This window comes from Coenobita brevimanus, chromosome 91 (assembly GCF_032717465.1).
Source record: "Coenobita brevimanus isolate Jiangsu-jjx chromosome 91, ASM3271746v2, whole genome shotgun sequence".
NCBI lineage: Eukaryota > Metazoa > Arthropoda > Malacostraca > Decapoda > Coenobitidae > Coenobita > Coenobita brevimanus.
Genome location: NC_137044.1, coordinates 2,417,420 through 2,437,458, shown reverse-complemented (window position 1 = coordinate 2,437,458; position 20,039 = coordinate 2,417,420). Strand labels below are relative to the sequence as shown.

The 20,039-nt window shown below is 45.2% G+C and overlaps 1 protein-coding gene across 6 annotated transcripts in view; it reads right to left on the bottom strand.

Moving 5' to 3' along the window:
* Window positions 1–20,039, bottom strand: part of HnRNP-K (Heterogeneous nuclear ribonucleoprotein K) — a 220,422-nt gene that overhangs the window by 53,083 nt on the left and 147,300 nt on the right. For 4 of the 6 annotated variants that reach the window (XM_080281851.1, XM_080281849.1, XM_080281847.1 and 1 more), the window contains exons 2-6: window positions 13,923–14,017; window positions 9,411–9,467; window positions 8,555–8,598; window positions 3,757–3,829; window positions 1,139–1,243 (exon numbers count right to left, since the gene is read on the bottom strand). In XM_080281851.1, the coding sequence (XP_080137977.1) occupies window positions 1,139–1,243; window positions 3,757–3,829; window positions 8,555–8,598; window positions 9,411–9,467; window positions 13,923–14,015 (372 nt within the window). In that variant the 5' untranslated portion in view covers window positions 14,016–14,017. Of the gene's footprint in view, window positions 1–1,138; window positions 1,244–3,756; window positions 3,830–8,554; window positions 8,599–9,410; window positions 9,468–13,922; window positions 14,018–15,740; window positions 15,762–20,039 lie in introns of those variants that run through there. The other 2 variants (XM_080281850.1, XM_080281848.1) reach the window with 2 other exon arrangements.

The window sequence follows — 20,039 nt, the reverse complement described above, 5'->3', positions numbered from 1 at the left end:
TGTGGGAAGATCTGTTTTGTGGAGTGCGGTGGAGTGTTGTTAAGAAAGTGTGGTATTGTGATAGAGTGCGGTGTTTTAGACTGGTGATGTGGAATGGTATGTTGAAGAATGCGGCGCTGAGGTGGAGAATGCAGTGTTGTGGTGAAGTCGATAGTAAGGTGGAATCAGTAGTAATGTGGTTGAGAGGTAATGATAGTGTTGTTGAGTGGAATGGTGGAGTGCGGTGGTGTGAAGAGTGATGTGGGAGGGGTGAAGTATGCAGTGTTGTGGTGGAGAGTGGTGTGGTGAGGTGGAGAGAGTGGTGGTGTGGTGAGGGAGGTGGCGGCGGGCGGGACAAGGCTGGTGCCGCGGCTGCTGAGGATCAATACCGCTACTTCCCCAGTACAGCACCACGTCTCCGCCTCTCTCTAACCCTGCTCTCATGTCCTGCTTGCCGAGGCCATACAGGGCACCACCACTATACTCAAAGAAAAACAAGGCACAGAAGGGCAGGGCATGGGGCAGAGTGTGGCAGGGTGAAGAAGTGAGGGCGTGGCGAGGAGAGAAGCGGACCGGCGGAACACAATGTCACAACATCGTAGCGGCGGCACTCTACCTGGGGTCGTGGCGGCTGCTGGTGATGAGGGCGGGGTGGCAGCGGGCGGGGTAAGGGCAGGGACAGGGGCGGGGTGGCGTGGGGCGGGGGTTAGCACCATGGTGGGACTGCGGCAGGGCGGAAGCAGCGTGGTGTTGCGGCGACGGCGGCCGGGCGGAGAGTGAGGCCCGGCCCGCGGGTTACCTGGGTAATCCCGCTATCGACCGTCCTCCCCACCCCGCCCCCAGACCGCCCCGCCCCGCCCCGCCCCGCTTTGCCCCACACCAACCGCGCCCCGCCAAGGCTGTGCCAGGGGCACACGCCGCCACTACCTGCACGCCCCCTCGCACCTGCCGCCACGTGTCGCACGCGCTTTCATGCGCACCAACTCATGCACTGGTCACAACACACGCACACAGGGCCACACGCAGCACCGCAATCAACACGCCGTGATCAATATGGGCCAGGGGGCGCTGCTGGTTCTCCTGCTCTCAAAGGCCTTCACCCACACACACCCACACCCACACCCACACCCACACACACACGAAGTATAGGAGTACTGACCTCACGAAGTTCCTTGATCTTCGAGCCGCCCTTACCGATGATGCAGCCAGCCTGACTCTGGTGAACCAATATGCGGGCATCGCTCTCGTTACCCTTCTGCAGCGCCTGTCACGAGAACACACCAGGGTCACATCAACTCTCTTGCGCTCCCTGCCTAAGCTCAACCAAAACTTAATACCCCCATGCATTTATCCAATGTGCATTCACTTCAATGGGCACGGATGGTATATTTTTTAACAACGCGGCCCAGATTTTCATCTTGCAGCTTAATTCAAAGGAAGAAAAACAATAGTAAGCCTTTGTAGCCTCTCCATAGCACTTCATGACTAGTATTGTACTTTAGTGTTAGTCTATTTTTAAAACTCAACATTCAAACTGAGATGGCAATTTAAGGCCAGGTTAGAGTAAGCGCAGTCTAGATTAAAGTTATCCTATTCTATGCACCTATTTCAATGGACGCTGACGAATGCTCTCCTACGCTACGCTCACGTTTTATAGCCACTAGTGATAGATCTACTCAGTGCAGACAGTTCAGTGGTCACTTGATACTTCTCATGTTTTCCTACACCCATTTTAGGATCCTTCTGAGCCTACTTATATTTTAGTACGAAGCAAGGTTATCATAGTTATTTGCCTGTTGTTCCTCAGTCCAGAGTCCAGATTTTTTTACCATATAAGGCTCAGTCCTATTCTTTAGTCACCTCAGCTTAAGCGTTCTCTGCCAACACCCAAATATGTTATGTATTTATCAGTCAAAAGTTCACGAAGTGCTTATTCCATGTTCAATCCCAAAGGCTGTATTCTCGCCCGTTCTGAAGGATCCCAAGCATTTTTTTTCCCCCCACATTACACACCCACTCTCTTGTATGCTATTACTTGATGAGGAATGGGTGCTTCTGAGTCTTCAATAACCTCTTTGTCTATCACGTTCCATCGTTCACTTCAGTCTTCATCCTAATGTAGTTTCATGATTATGTAAATCATCTTACTTGCTCAATCCTACGTTTTTTCCTACAAGCTCGAACTATCTCTGGTTGTCTAATTCCCGAATCTCAAGTTATTCCAACATCGTTCCTCCTCCTCTTATAATCTTGCCTCTCTCTATCCAGCGACTGTTAACAGCAACGCCTAAATGAACGGAACCTATTATTCATTTCTCCTATCATCATGAATGCATAGTATGTTTCACGTTATACAAAGTTACTTCTTTATGTCCGTTACATCAAGAAATAGCATAAAACTTACTGGGGATTATCTTCAAAAGTTTATCCACCACTTCAAAATGTAAAAAAGAAAACGTACTGATACTAGCTGGAGGCAATGTATCAAACTGCCCATTCTGTTCAAACCACCACATCATAAACAACACAGTGAGCTACTATGAAAGCTCTAGCTCGTGTATTTTGGCTTAATTCATCCTATTTAATATACAGTACTACACACAAAAATCTAACTTTTACTATTTATGACATTCATTTATCTAAAAAAAATATTAAAAAATCATAGTTCATGCATATTAAACAAAAATAATCAGGCAGCATTTCACTCTTGGTTCTTAACATTAAATTGTAAGGAAAGGGTAAAGACAGAAGGTACATGGCAAGAGACCTATATAGGGACAAAGGACAGCGATCATTGTCCAACTTACAATGCCTTTCTCTGGATCCCGGATACAACTATAAACTACTACTGAATTACCAACGTTTAATATGTGTCGATGAGAAGAGCAAATTCATTAAATAATCAGCACCCTTCCAGTGTTACATTTCTTTAATACAAGACACCTATAATTTGAAAATGTTTGAGATTTTATAAAGAACAGAAAAAAAAAAATGTACTATAAGACCATCGATTTAGTTTCGAATACACCGGCTAATTAAGCAGGTAGGTCTTCCAAGGTGGACCATGATCAAAGTTAGGAATTTTATATCTATCCATCTATCTATACATAGAGAGAGAGAGAGAGAGAGAGAGGGGGGGGGACGCAAGCTAAGAAATAAAGCAAAAACGTGTAGACACCGTGACGTAAAGGTTAACTATCAGGACGCGAAGTAAAGGTGAAACGAGTATACAGTACAGAGAAATGGAAGAGTAGGATGGCGAACGAGCAGAGAGAAATGGAAAATTAAGATGATGAAACAAGTAGAGAGAGAAATGGAACAGTAGGATGGCGAAACGAGTAGAGAAATGGAACAGTAGGATGGCGAAACGAGTAGAGAAATGGAACAGAGGATGGTGAAACTAGCAGATATGGAGAAATTAGAATAGGTGGAACGACGACAAACACAACTGGGCAAGAAGAAACTAGCAAACACGAACAGTGGGAAGGTACTGCAAATAAACATGAATAAAGGCGAAACTAGGTTATACAGAGATACAACAAGATGTGACACCAGCATATATGGAGAAAGAGGAAGAGAAGGTGAAACTATAAGGCATGGAAAAAATGAAACTAGCAGACACTGAGAAAGGTGAAACTAGTACACGTAAAGATGAAACTAGCAGATATGGAGAAAGGTAAAACTAGCATACATGAAAGGGTGAAATTAACAGATAAAATATGAAACTACCAGACAAAAGTGAAACTAGCAAAGAAACACAAAAGGAGTTCAACTCACCTCATCCAGGCACTGCAACACCTCGTTCAGAACCTTCAGTACCACATCCTCCGACCCACCGATGGTCAGCACCCTGTAATACACCCAGTACACCCTGTACACACAAGAGTACATACTGCAACACCCAATTCACCCTATAATACACCCAGTACAACCTACAGTAAGGCTAAAGACCTTACACCACACACAGCAGAGACCCCCACACTTCACACACACACTTCCCTGGGTATCAGTTCTCACCCTGTCACCTTAACAAATCCCCAATCACGGATGTGTATATTCTCGTCAACGCTGGAAACTCTCTGGCATCTCTTCTTTACCAGTTTGTCTGCATAAAGCAAGTTAATGTTCTCTTTTATACTTACGCATAAAGCCAATATAAAGATATTACAATACTTATACGAAAAGTGTAACAGGCAATATAAATCGCTAAGGAGGAAGTGCCAGAAAGCTGCTCAAGCCCACAAAAATCAATGCCTAAAACAACAAACATACCTTCACTACTACACCTCCAGTGCAACTTCAAAACTACAACCAGTACACATACCGCAACAACCACCAGTACCACCATCTCTACAACCATCTACGAACCCAAACTACTCAACAATACACTATCACACTTCACAAGTGCCAATTCCCAACAATGGATAGCATAAATTAAATCACTTCAGATCGGAGTAAGGGTAAAGTCTTCCCTCCTGATGAAACTCCCCTTACCAATCCATAGGTAAGGGGCAGTTACTCTTGGAAAATGGGTACTCGCTGCACTTAGGTTACTCTAAATGAAAATATTACCAATACTTGCGTTGATACATCTTGGTGCAGCACAGGGTAAGTTTTAAGACGAAGGTTTGACTATGCTCTAGTGTGGTGTGACTACTAAAGGTTGCCACACTGTTCCCAGCAGTGTAAATAATACATAAGAATAATACATAATAATAATAATAATAATAATAATAATAATAATAATAATAATAATGTGCAGCGGTCAACCACAGAGACTTCACCCCTTCTTTGGCATGACAAACTTTCACTAACCAAGAAATATACCCCGCTTGTCAAAGTTACTAAACATCAAATATTGCGGCAAATATTTACGTAATCTAACCAGACTGCTCTAAATTTCAAATACTTACGTTCTATATGACAACCGATAAACACTACCATACCTGATCCTCTCTCAATATATATATCCTCTTAGGTCCTACACACCTACAGCTGAGCCAATATAAAACAAATGTCTACAACTGGACACTATGAAACCCAACTCACATTCTTGTAAAACCACTATAGCTACTAAACACCCAACGCAGCCCCTCACTGCCACACTATGTACAACTACACCACTAAACACCCACACCCAGGTCAATACACTCAGCACAGCCTTCCCTAACGAGCTGGTATTCCCACTACACCCTCCCTCACTGGTACTCAAAAAGCAGCCCCTCCATTAAGCAAGTAACGAGGCCATCTGAAGCGTCCAAGGCTGAGATAACGAGATCATAATAGGCTACCAAAACAATGAGACGTATTAACACTTTCGATACACATTAATGAATCAAATGACTAACAACTAATCTTGATAACAAAAGTAAAATATTACATAAAAGGTAATACATAAATTAATAAAACACGTGCAGTCATCCCATTTTATAACTGACATTTAATTCAATTGTTGGGGTGTTGCTGCTACTGCTGCTGTTAACACTGCAAGTTGGTTATCCTTAAGCTGACGCCATGGAGGCTGGGGAATGAGCTAAAAGAGAAGCGAGGAGGGAAGGGAGGGGGAGGAGGGACAGGCCATGAACATGGCGGGGTTAGGTGTGTGGAACGGGAAGGGGGCTGAATGTGCAGGGGAGGAGTGGGAGGGCAGCAGTGAAAAATGCAGGTTAGAGGAGGGTGGTCAACGGAGTAAGGGAATACACAAGGGTGGGAAAGGGAAGGAGGACTATGCATGGGGGGGGGGGGGTGAAGGGGGAAAAGATTAAATTGGGAGCTGCGGCATATGCAGTGAAATACTCGTATGCCACAGGGTCTGAAGGGAGGCATACGTGGGACGAGATGAGGAGGAGGCAGAGGAATAAGGAGAAACGGGAGGGGCAAAGGAATGGGGAGAAACCGAAAGAGGGCAAAGAATGGGAGCAATGAGAGGGGAGAACTGGGAGGGTGGCGGAGTAGGAACTAAAGAGACGGGACTAAAGACAGTGCCTGGGAGGAAACGCGCGGGGAGATGGGAAGAGATGGCATGGAGTGTTGAGGAATGTAGATGGGCGGTGTGGGAGCGAGGTCAGCAGACGGATGAGCAGGGAAGTGGAGGGAAGGCAGGGAGGGGGGACAAGAGGCATATAATAATTTAGCGAAACAGTAAGGTGGCGTGGGTGAAGGGAAAGGGCAGGCGCACGGAAAGAAGGCTGAGAAGTGCAGGGGAAGGTAGAATTTACAAGGGAAAACTAAGGCGGAAATATAAGAGGTCGAGGCATAAGTCTCGCAGCGATGGTGGAAGTATGTTTAAGATAAGTGGAACGTCTGGTGGAGGGACGAAGAAAGGAGGAATATCAAGGGGATACAGGCATAAAAAGTGCAGACAGGATAAGAGCGGATATAAAGTAAATGTTAAGGAGAAATGGTAAAGTGGCCAGGAAAGGGAGCAAAGGGAGCTTGGGAAGAGTACTGAAGAAGACGTGATAATCGGAAGGAGGAATATAGCCCGGAGTATTCTTTCACGAGACGTTACTAGTTTTAATATTGTGACGACCCAGATGGGTGGAGTAACGGGAGTGGGGACGGGATATGGATAAGCGACACGAAGTGAGGGGGGGGGAAATGGGCAGTCCAGCAGGGAGAGACGACGATGGTGAGAGTAAAATGATGGGAAGAAAAAGGATAATGGGAATGAGGAGAAAGGCAGGGAGATCAGAAGGAAATGAGAACACAGAAAGGAAGTTCGGGCAAGTGGATAAAAAAACAATGACTTTGGTGACATGAAAGAACTGGTGGTGCTGGGTCAGATTAGAAAGAGTAACGTAAGCGGGCCGCTGCTGATAGCTGGTTGATATATACTTGGCCGCATCTGTCTAAAGGTATGAATATACTATGAGAATATGAACCGGTCAAGAAAAAGGCCAGAAAGAATAGGGGAAAAATGTTAAAGGGCAAGAGGCCGAGCTGCGACGGAATGGAACAAGCTTATCTGGTCACGAGGGGAATGAGAAGATACCCTAGACAAGTATGGCTTGTACAAGAGCTACAGTCAGAGGCAGGGAAGGAGGCAAGGGACGAGTTAAGGGCTAAATTACTGACCAGAGCCAAATCTTACTGAAAACTTTCCTCTCGTAACTAAGATGTGTTTGCGAGACGTGGGAACATTCTCCACTTTCCATATTTTTCCCGCACGAACAAATCTTAGCTAGAGCAAGAGACTGGCAGTAAGGGAAGGTGACACATGGAATGATACTGAACTTTCCCTACGATGAAGTATTTTCTAGTTTATTCTTGCTACCACTAAACTACTTCATTCATGTTGGGAGGGAATTTTCGAACTGGAGGGGTTAGATATAAACCTCATTAACCCCTTCACCTACGAGTTTTTTTTTTTTCCCCTAAGCTCATTCAAATCGCCAGGAGATAGAAAGAAAACATTACAAAGACGTTCCATAAGAGATGTGGTCGACGAAGCAAATAGGAAAATTTGCTGGGACAAGCGGGGTTGGGAAAGAGTTCACAGCTAAGGGCAGGGCTGTGACTGCGGCAAGCAGTGAGGCAATGGAAGAGGAGTCGACAATAACAAAGATGATAGATATGGGCAAAGGATTTACTGATGGTGAAGCAGAGAAGTGAACTGCTACATGGATAATGGTTTAGTATAAAGTAGGGCAGGGGTGACATGATGAATCAAATAATGGTGATGGTGGGCGTGACGGGGCTGAGAGAGGTTGCTAATAATCTGTAGCAAGGCACTGAATAATGGCATAGGTGAGGGAATTATAAGGGGGGTAACAAGCAACAAGTGCAGGGCAAGGAACGGCGTGGGGACGGGAAGACAAGAGTGGTTCACTGAGCATGACTAGATTAAGGGCAGAGGAAGGGATGGTGGGGGACAAAGATAGGGCTGAATAAAACACAGGGAACAGTGGGTGAGAGAGAGACCTGGGGCGGGGCAGCAGCCAGCAGTAGCAGGTAACACTATGTTGAAAAATCATCTTATCTGTAATCGCAAAGAAGCTCTGCCTCATTTTGTTTGTGTGTGACGTAACCAGCCAGGTGGTGACTGGTGAGGTCAGTGAATCCTGGTTGGTGACGTCACAAGTTAGTGGGAGGAAAGGCACACTGGCAACTGTTGACCGTCTGTTGTGACTGAGGGTTGAGGGCAGTGTGAGGGAGGCTGGGTGACCTAGCCACTAGGGGGTGGGGCTGATACTAGCGGGAGGGTTGAGGCTGGGCAGTTAGGCGGACATAACAGTGTAAACTCTAATTACTGTGCATGGAGGCCTGAGCTGAGCACTCAAGCCTCCACATGAGCAACAATATCCTCATCATCTGAATGGAGCGAGACAGGGAGAAGGGCCATGTGGAGGGCTCATCCTCAAGCCTGCACCGGCCAGCCTGGGCGTGGCTGGTGCCCTTGGTGGCACCCGGCACGCCCAGGCTGGCCCGTTAGTGGCGCACCACCTGCACGCGCCCCAGACCGCCCCGCCGCGTGCCAGGGGATGCACCAGCAGCAGTGGCGGTGGCGGTGACGGCCGGGAGCACCTGTAGGTGACGGACACAGATGATAAAACAGTAAAAGAGAACTAATTACCGTTCGGGGCCTGGGCAATCGGGGACGGTAATACTGGCTGGATTCTGCTCAGGGGGAGGGGCGGACGTTGGTTGGGCGGGACATGAACCAATCATAGTCGACCACGGCCGTCAGTCAGTCGAGAGGGGGCAGGGCCAACATGGGATTGGTCAGAAACAAGTTGGTATTGACCAATCGGACGTTGGCGGGACATCGGGGGCAGCCGCGTTGGCAGGGGCAGAGGGGGGGAGAGAAGGCTCCAGTTAACAGACTGGCAGTCAAGAGGTTCCTAGTGTTGTCATTATTACCATAATATAACACATGATATAAACTACTGGTGCCACCGTGCCGTGTGGGCCGTGCCGTGGCGGGGCAGCAGCGGGGCAGGGGGGGGACGCCGCCAGGCAGTGCGAGGCAGCCGGGCCGATACCCGGCGGTCTGGCACTGCCTGGCTATCACTTTTGGGTGGGTGTGTACCTACACCTGACCTCCCACACCTGCCGCCGGCCACACCTGCTACACTCCCACACCGGCAGTTCTGTGCACAGAGTGGGCGTGTGGGGCGGGACGGGGTGGGGCTGGGCGGGCGGCCAGTGGAGCCGGGGTTGACAAGTGTAAGAGAAGGAAAGAGTGATGTTGTGAAGGACTTGAGTGGTGGGTCTGTGTCTCGCCGCACATGGTCCCGCTCCCACACATGTTGAGATCGGGCACATCACATACTTACTCACACACAGACTTGTATTACATACTGATATATAAATCTGACATTTAAATTGAAATAGTGAGATTGATAAAAAAATAAAAATAAAAATAAAAAGGCGAGTTGTGTGAGGGAGGGGGAGGCTGGGCGGGGAGGAGGCCGCCCTGGGGTACCCACCTCGCTGCGTAAACGTGAGATGTTCTGGCCTCCCTTCCCGATGACCGAGCCAGCAGCCTGCAACACAACATGTCAGTCGACACTAAATAAATTCAGTAAAAACTACCTCTACCTATACATATTCGATAAAATACAAAGCACATTTCACTGCATCTCAATACGTTATTCTTAACTACGTTGGCATTTTATGAATCAAAGTGACATTTTATGAATCAGAATGAGTCAAAATCTACTCTTTGAAAACTCGAAGCCACCATGTGACCCATGCCTACTATTAACCTCTTCAGTACGACATGTTATTCTTGCTACCGTCACACGACTATCAATCTTGTAAGACAGACTACGAAAGAACTACCCCTTTTCAGTCCTTTGACGTCTTACTGTTATTCTTGCTATCGCTAGATCATTCGATTTAACACGGATCTATCGTAGTGAAGGAGTCAGATATCAATGCTAAAAGGTCAGATCTCTGAGGATCTCTTAGCAGATACCAAGTTACAGTGCGTTCGTTCAACTCGACGAAGATACCTCAGTTCTGTCGATGGCTAAATACAGTCAGACTGGGGGGTCGACTTGACTAGTAACCAAGGATACCCACTCCTGCCTCATAAAAAGGGCTCAGCGAATTTCATGTAGCCACTAATAGGTACTCAAGTTGTGGTGGAGGCCCAGTTCCGTCAGGTGAAAACAAACCAACTATTATTAATGTTCCTGGTGTTGATTGACATGTAACAAAAACTTGTCCAAACCGTTGAAGGCCTGTCTGTGAACTTACTGACGAACGACTTTTTTATATACATACCATCCATTTTGGAATGGCCTCTAGTCGTCTTAGTAGTTTTTTGCCTTTTAATATTAAGCGACATTCAAATATGTTCTTTTCGTGTGACAAGTTAATCGAATTCTATCACGATAACACGTGGTGTAGTTTTTGCCAGTACCGGCAAATGGAAAAATAATTCCATGTAATAGTTAATGAAATGCTTTTAAAAGGTGAATGTGACATTTTCTAATTGTCAATATTTAATCTACGTAAATTATGGCGCCTGGTGGTTTACTGGGCAATTAAGGCGCTCCAATTGGATTGAGCCTGTGCAGGTTTCTATCCAAGAGATGGTTGGGGTTTATTGCTCACGTAATGCCACTCAGGAATGAGTGAGGCTGGTCACTCTCATCTTAAATGTCAGGACCAACTTGCCTAGCCCCGGGATCCTACGCTCCTCATAGGGCAACACAGGATTAGAAGATGATGATGATGATGATGATGAGCAAGTAATGTCACCCACAACAATGTACTTACTAACACAGGGAATTATATACACGATAATTTATATGAAAGCAAAAAGTCAATGTTCCCTAATAAAGGCATGAACACTCACGAAGCCTATCAATAAGGCAAACGCATTTCAAACAAATCATTATCTTGCTTTTTCTTGAAGTAATTTAGATTCACGGTTACATTATGGGATACGTGTCTCCTGCGCATGTCTTATGCAGACAAGAATTTGGTTTGTAGCTCTGTATCATAATGTTATACGAATACTTCAAAGGACTTCAGACACGATTTTTTCTTGTTTATGAGTGTTAATGATGAAGTTATTTAAGGAAGAATATTGCTGTTGTACAGGGCAGTAAAATGTTGACGATTTACTAGAAATATGGGTGGATATTCTCCTTTCAACTACATCTAAACTATGTTCAAAGCCTGTTACTGAACTGAGACAGTAAGACCCCATATTACATTCACTGGAGACGTCTGAAAGGATAGGCTATGTGCCTTTATATACTAATACGGCCTGCTGCATAAGGCTTTCTAAAACACAAGCTAGTGAGTAAAATTTCTTTAAATGAATTAACTGCCTGATTTTATGACAGGCATTATTACCGATATATTCTTAGAGAAACGTACAGAGGCACACATGCTGCGATAATTACACCCAGAATTAATCGATCGGTTTTCACCTGACGTAATTGAGCCACTCCCACAATTTGGATCCTGTGCAATGGTTCCACGAAATTCAGTAAGACTTGGGTAGGTGGTAAACAGTATCCCTCGTTACAAGACAAATCAACCCACGAATCTAACTACACTAGGCCATCAACTGAGGTGATGTTAGAAAATCTTTGTCAGGTTAAGCGAGCTACAGTACCAATGACAATTCTGGAATACCCTCCCATCAGGCACGTAAGTTATACATCTCGACCGTCATTATCAAAGACTTAACGTCATTCATATCAGAGAGCCATTAAAAAGGAAACCATCTTGTTCTGTTCACATCCCTTTTTTCTCGGTACTCAAAAATGGACGTCATGCTAATCCGTACTGTTTTACAACATAAAAATGTTTTTGTATTATATAGCATCTGACCAACCCCCCTTTTAAGTGAACACAAGCTTAAAACATGGAGAGCCACACAGAGGTGAGGGTGAGCTGTCTTATCCGGGGAAGGGTGAGGTGCGGGGTCCAGTGACAGCCCGGCTCAGACTCGGCTCACCCACACTTTTTTACATATCTTATCAAACTTTCTTAAAAAGTGAGGCGCCCCTGGTGAATATCCAACAGGCTAGACTTCACGTGGTCAACTCTGCTTTTTCCCTGAAAACGTCTTATTTAGTTTTCCGAGTCCACAGTGTTCGGCTAATACTTGCATAACAGACAGCAAAGAACCAGTAATTTCCAGCTGATGATTCCTCATGGTAGTTTTATGTTTACTTCAAAACAATTTCATGCCTTAGGGATTATGACTATTACATAGTCACCCCAGCTACGTTCCATGTTTTCTCACCTGGCGAGAGGACAACTTGTTCTATTTCAAGTTTACCTTGACTAGCTAGTTGTGAGAGCTGCTACAAAAAGCCTGTACTTCGAACATTGAACAAGAGCTTATTAATTAGTGAGTATTTTTAAACCGCACAATAGCATGCTCTATTACAGTCGGACTCCTAAAAATAATGAAAATATTTCATACAATCTATTACATATACATAAAACCTACTCACAGATTATATATATATATATATATATATATATATATATATATATATATATATATATATATATATGGCTAACGCATGACTCTTGCTCCGCCTTGGAAAAACGTACTCTGGTCGAATGGGCTAATCAAATGGTAATACTACTGGTAAATATTCAGTGTTACCAAGAGAAGCGTAACCCTGGAACTTGCACGCAGCAAGTAAGGGAAATTGGAAATTGAACATCGCTGCTAAAGCTGCTTATTAACTCATTATTACACTGGCTGGGTAGAAGTGCGCAATAAACTGAGTGTTATATAAAGTTTTTCTTATTAACAAAATTAAATTGTAAATATATATATATATATATATATATATATAGCTATATATATATATATATATATATATATATATATATATATATATATATATATATATATATAGCTTTTTATATCTGGATACGAGATTTCTCTTTACTGAGTCACTGGAAATTCATGAGCTGTATGTTACCAGCAGTTACGGAACAAGCGTTATATACCACGTACTCTTTGCTGTTTGTATTACATACACTGCACTATACGGTTCTACTGACTAGTATAACCAACCTAGATACGGAATTTCAAGTGACAATTTATCTACACTATTTGAAGGCCCATCGTTATTTGATACTGTTGTGGTGAATCCTACAACATTAATGACTAGGAAAAAATAGGCACACTGTATATTGTTCCCAGCTATTACTTAACCATTAGTTAATACTGACATCTAGTGAAGTTTAGTATGATGACGATACTGATTGTAGCGTCAGTTATGAAATTTCTGCTGAGGCTTTTCGTTCTAACATATTAAATAACAACAACAATAATAATAATAATAATCATAATCATCATCATCATCATCATCCATCCATCAACCATCCACTCCTACGTTGCCTCATGAGGAGCGTAGGAGCCTGGGGCTAGGCAAGTTGGTCCGGGCATTTAAGATGAGAGTGACCAGCCTCACTCATCCCTGAGTGGCATTACGTGAGCAATACACCCCAACCATCCCCTGGATATAACCTTTCACCGGCTCAATCCGATTGGAGCGCCGTTATTACCCACTAAATCACCAGGCGCCAAAATTTGGTTATATGGTTACCGCCCAGCGTAGTAAATGGTTACCTGGTGTACAGGAAACCATTTGGCTTGTCACTCAGTGTAGAGTCACCCACAGGCAGAAGGAAGAGGAAAGAATGACGGAAAGACAGAAGAGGGAGTGTAAAGTCACCCGCAGGCAATAGAACGACGAAAGAATGAAGGAAAGAAAGACAGAAGTGGATGGATGGAAAGAAGGATGGAGGAGAGGAAAGGGCAGACACCCGAGAGCAGCACTACATCGAGTGAGTGGATGGTGAGCGCCTCCCACCTACCACAATAATAATAATAATAATAATAATAATAATAATAATAATAATAATAATAATAATGTTACAATATTGTGTAAGAGTACTTCGAACAGCCTCATGAGTTTAGCGGCCACAATTTCCACGCTCCTTACCTTGCTTTGGATCAGCAGCCGCAGTTCAGTGTCGCCGGCGGGGCGAGGGCGCTTCAGTGGGGTCTCTCCTTCCATCTCCATCACTCTTTTCATTCCTGAAATGCAACACACTCCGTTAACCACACCACAACGCACACCACAACACAGTAGTATAACATGGGGTAAGACATCTCGCCGAAGTCTCTGCACCGCACTCCACTCCAATAAATGGACAGACTGGCTGCATAAAAAGAAAATGACATACAGTACAATATGTTACTTATGATTTTTGACAAATAATGCACTAAAAATCTGAAACATTCAAAAATATAAAAAACAAGAATAACCAAGGGGAATACTAAAATATATTACGAGATATTTGGTGAGTTAAAAGACACAACATGGGTGGCCTTGGCTTGTGGCTCATCACAGCTTCCCCACGGCACGACAACAACGCGTTAGGTGAACAGACTGGATTAATTCCCAAATCAACAATCCAGGTGAGGGAGGGAAGGGGCGCACGAGAGGGAACACTCAAACTGGGGGATGCATTCGAAGGAGAAACATGATATTACACATTTCAGCAGGGGAAGACATAATACAGGGAGGGGAGAGGTACACACCAAGGCAAGGAGTGTCCCAGAATAGTCCTGGTAGTGGTGGTGCAGCAAGAAGGCATCAAGTGCAGGAAGCTTAGTGTGGACTCCAGGATGAGTCCCAGGAGCACTCTCAACCCGAGTTAATCTTGTGGTAATGCCTACACAGACAAAAGCCAGAGTAAAATTTTGCTTGCATCCAGGGTGTGGTGAGAGCAAGGGTAGCCTGGGGGCCAGTAGGTGTATCGGGGAGGTCACACGAAGACACGCCTGACGCAAAGGACGGCACAACAATGAGGTTCAAAATGAAACCAGGTAATAAGTGTTGGCTGTACACACACCACTGCTGCCGTGGACAGCGGGTATACAGTGTACTGGTGAGGTGGTGGGTTACCTCAGATGAGGCCGCTACTGCTACTCTGGCCACCACAGGCTGGGGTGTGGACTGGTGGGGCAGGGCAGGGCGGGGCGGGGCCGGGGAGGGGTCTTGGTGGCACCAACCTCTGGCTGGGGAGCCACCCTGGAGGGACAATACGGGTCAGTGGGGAGGACTGGTGGAGAACTCCTGCTGGTGGGAAGGGCGGGACGGCACCGGCCAGTGGCTCATAGATCAACCAAGAGATTTTCGGGTAGCCAAAGCCATTAAAAGATGTATTAGCAGGTGGAATTAACACTCACATGGGATTCTGCTCCACAAGTCTCCTAAACTCATTACCGGTAACACATCATGTGGAAGTGGGTAGGCAGAAGAGGAGGGACTGAGCTGCTGAGAATTATGTATGTGCAAAGGAAAAGTTTGAAAGATCATCCTGGGTTAAGAAATAAACCATTTCTGACACTGCTACCACTAAAGCAGCACCGCATAAATTAGCGTAGAGCATTTTGTGATCTTGCACTTAGGTACAAAGACATGATTGAGCTGCAGCTTCTGACCTGCACAAGCCAGATATGGGCAGTCATTTTGAGAGGAACAGTGAAACTACTAACAGCTAAGTTCGTGGGGCGCAAGGCACTGGTGGGAATACAAATTAGTGAAAATCGCTGCTTGGACACTTTTCATTCACGCTGATCGTGCCGTCCACCACCACATCATACACACGAACTCCTAAACCACGAGTACCGACAAATTTGAGTATGATCCACATTCCCGTGACAAAAAATTTCCCAATCCACCATGTAAAGAGAACTAGATCAGGTCAAAGGTTGGCCACAGCAAGCGTTCTGGTCAACACTTATCTCGTACCTGGCCGAGGCCAGAAGCTGGGCCGCTGGTGGTGTGGGGCGGGACGGGGCGGGATTGGGCAGGACGGGGCGGGGCAAGGGTGAGAGGGCGGCCTGGCCTGGCGGCGGAGGGCGTGTGGTGGCAGCGTGGCGGCGGGAAGCGTGCTGGTGCCAGCACGGCGCCGCCAGGGTCTTGGCCCCTCCACCACACGGCCACGCCTGATTGGTCCGTCCACGTTCTCCCCCCTTCCCCCCTTACCCCTCAGGTCGGGGCCACCTAACAACGGCTCCCAGTACTGACCCCGACCACCCCAACAGCTTGTATGGGCACCAGGGCTAGTTGAGAGGGCACCAGGGGCACAAACTGAGGTGGCGTATGCCCTGGGACCCAAAGGAGTACAGCTAGGACCAAAGGGCACAATGAAGGGCCAGTACGGCACCTGCAACAACTATAGGTGTTGCCTCATTGTTTGTACGTTGCCATGGCGACCACACCCCTGGCCAAAACAAACGACCCCCTCCCATGGCAGCAGCGGTGGAGGTGCCTCCCCCCGGGAACCACACGCCACCTCCCCCCCCCGATTCCTGCCCTCACCCTTACCCAACCCACAGCCAAACCTGCACCACCCCACACATGCATCCACACTAAGAACACACTCAGACACCCCCCAACCCCCCACTGAAACTACCACCTGTGTCATCCTCAACCTCATCCTCACGAGTCTCGTCACTGAAACAAATGCCTCAGATATTTTACGGAATACTTTTTTTTACAACGTGATCCATTAAGGTTTGTCACGTTCCCTCACTCTCTCACCCATCACTCAAAACTTGGTCCTCTTATCTCTCACTCGGGTAAGTCATCTGCTTATAATATGAGACAATTATCTACAGCGAACATAATTTAGCTTTAGCTCGCTGCATTTTTTAATCTCTCTCTCTCTCTCTCACACCTCCTTTTATCTCAACTATCCCTGAACACACACACACACACACACACACACACACACACACACACACACACACACACACACACACACACGACAAGACAGTGGCCCCTTCCACGTCGATACTAACTACCATTAAACATTAACGAGGTGGTGTTTGCCTCACGCTAACTGTCCTGCCTATCTGACCGGCTCACCCATATGTCGAACAATCTACATCACAGCCGACATTCGCATCAAGACATCCAACATGCCCGTCTACTTTGCATAAATGTCAAACGTCGACCATATGCCAATAAGGTAAAACGGCACGCAGCCAAACCTTTACTAGCCCTGCGGAAAGTTACGGTACAGCCCGGAGTTAGAAAAGGAAACCAACCTATGCCCTTGGCAGCATTTTACTGACAGAAAACCTCCAGCCGTGTCTAGCATTAAACTGTACTTCGGGTATGGCCGTCTCGACTCTATGAATGTCTGTACAAGATATAATCCCAACCTGAAACAAGGACGAAACGCGCACAAGATGGATTTTTTTTTTTTTTTTTTTTTTTTTTTGGGGGGTGGGGGGTTACTCTTACCTCTAGATGATGTTCATCGAGTGAATATTCGAACTTGAGGAGGCAAATACTGTACTCCCATCACAAACCCCTTCACTAAAAGTCCTCCAGAAACTTGAGAAGACAGTCCAGTAAAATGACTTCTTCAGACTAGTGTTTAAGAATAACTAATCCAGCTTCCAGAATGCAGCATGATGTATCATGATATTAATCATTTATCGATAAACTTAGGCGTACTTGCTCGTACGTTAAGAATCAAACGAATGTGCGGCGCAAATGTGAACAAGACCAAAATACAGACTGCTTAGTTTATGTCCACGATCGGATGGACACAAACATTTTAAGTGATCGTCCTAATAATTCTAGTGCGTTTCATATAGAGTAGAAAATCTGGGAGTGGAGTTGTGCAACTACAATCTTGTCTATTACTGTACGTCCCAGTGAAGATGCATCCCATACCCGTATCAGGCCTACTAATTTATTTTGGCGTTACTAAGAATTGCATCTTAACCACTTTAGTTTGGTAACGTCTTGCCAACTTTATTTTGGTGACCGCAAGACAAATTATATTCAGTTTAGCGGACTGTCTGACTGAAGAGGTTAAGTGTCAAAAGGTGGCCAAATGCTCGCAATGGACTGCTAACTTATATACAGTAACTAACGTCGCAAATGTCGAACGAAACTCTGTAAAACACACGAAACTCTGTGAAACACATTTGTTGACCGAGCTAACAAGCTATACAGACGGCTGGCGCGTGCATGTGACAGGAAAGCGAGCTTGAAATACGATGAAAGAGCGATCCATGGATTGGGAAGCGAGCATCGGATAACAAAAGTACCTGGGGTGGATATCCAAAGAAGGCGGATGAATAGGGAATAGGAGGTCAAGCATTATGGCAGGCTGGGCTATAATAACTGTGTAAGCAAAATCAACACTGTAGTGGTCGAGGCACACCATGATATTTATACAGATTATTCTATTCAGCCAGGGGTAACTTCAACAAGTAAGGGAGGGATAGAGCTATCAAACTTATCGGCACCTGTATCGATAAAAAATTCATGGCAAAGAAGGGTAGTGAACTCTTCTTATTAAGACCAAGAAATGTAAAGGTTGTTGCCCTCAGTTACCTGTCAATATACCTAACACTTCCTAAACAAGCAATTAGGGCTATACTACGGGAACTATCATCTAAAACTCTGATCCATTTGAAACCATGAATCACAAATAATGCATTTATTTTTAACTTATTGAATCTGATGAGACTACTTCGTTCGTGCTATCACAAGACGATTATTTTTAAGGACAGACTTTTCGAACTTGGGGGCTCGCTGTATCTCACTGACACCACTACACGAGGTCCCCCTACGATAAACAAAACTGTCTAGGGGTTGCAACAATAAACCAACAAAATGTTATCCGATTCAGAGTTAACATAAACAAACACGACAGGCCAATCAATTCAAGAGGTTAACATACCAGAGCCCCACTTAATCCGTCATACAATCAAATAAAATTTCTTCTAGCTGGCTCCATCACCACTAAACTACTCATTGTACTCTAACTTGGCCTAAAATTGCCATCTCCCCAACTTGAATGCAGAGTTGCAATAACAGATTAACACCACAAAACTATGCTGGTCACGAAGTGCTATGGAAAGGACATTGGGCCGTAGCACTGTTTTTCCGCCACTGAGTTAGGTGAAATAAGTTGGAAAAGGACGAAAATCTAGGCCAGGTTAGGGTGAAAGAAACAGTAAGATCAAACACCACCATCATCACCACCAGTCGAAGTAACGTGCTGACTCAAATGAAGTAACGGCCGACACAACCACCACCACCAAAACCGTCATCATCAATACATCATTATCATTTCCGCTATCACCACCATTACCACCCCAACATGATCAAAGGTGATACACGACAAACATCAACAAGAAAAGCTATGAAAATGACAATAACCAAGACAAAAACAGTGCTAACAAAAATAACCACCACCACCACATCACATTACATCACAAAAACACAGCACCACCACATCATAATCCCCATCACAAATCACATCACCACCAATCAAACTTATCACATCACATCACCACTCGCAACAAGCACACGCAGCAATCATATCCAGTTTGACCCAGGGGAAAGCACTGCGTTGTGGTCGAGGTACCTAATAATAAATGAACTTCAATTTTACATGTCTGCCTTTCATACCACCAAACCTCCCCAGTGTCGCAGCAGCAATAAACAGCCTTCCTAAACACTCCATATTTATTCCACACCACTAACTTTTGCCAGGTAATTCACTGCGACTGTCAATACATAACCATTTATGTATGCTATGACAATTTAAGCCAAACATTTCATCGCACGACAGCCTTTAACCGTTCCTCAACGCAACTACTTAAGTCTTATCCGATCTTCATTTCCAAAGTTACAGCAGCCGCAACCTTAATTTCTGAGACTCTACGTAAACCTTAATTTCTGAGACTGCGTAAACCTTAATTTCTGAGACTCTACGTAAACCTTAATTTCTAAGACTCTACGTAATCCTTAATTTCTGAGACTATGTAAACCTTAATTTCTGAGCCTCTACGTACCTGTTCAACCGCACTTGTCTCAATTTCTCCCTATACTACCCTGGCCCTTCTAAACCCATGTGTTTTCAGCAGTAGCCCTAACTTACCCCATTTGTTACCTGAACACCAACCGACCAATTCCTTTGCTGCAATAGGTTACCCATTTTTTACTGTAGCCCCAACTTTCAGATTTACTGGGTATAATAGGCCTAACATCCATTTACTAGGACAGCCCATTAAT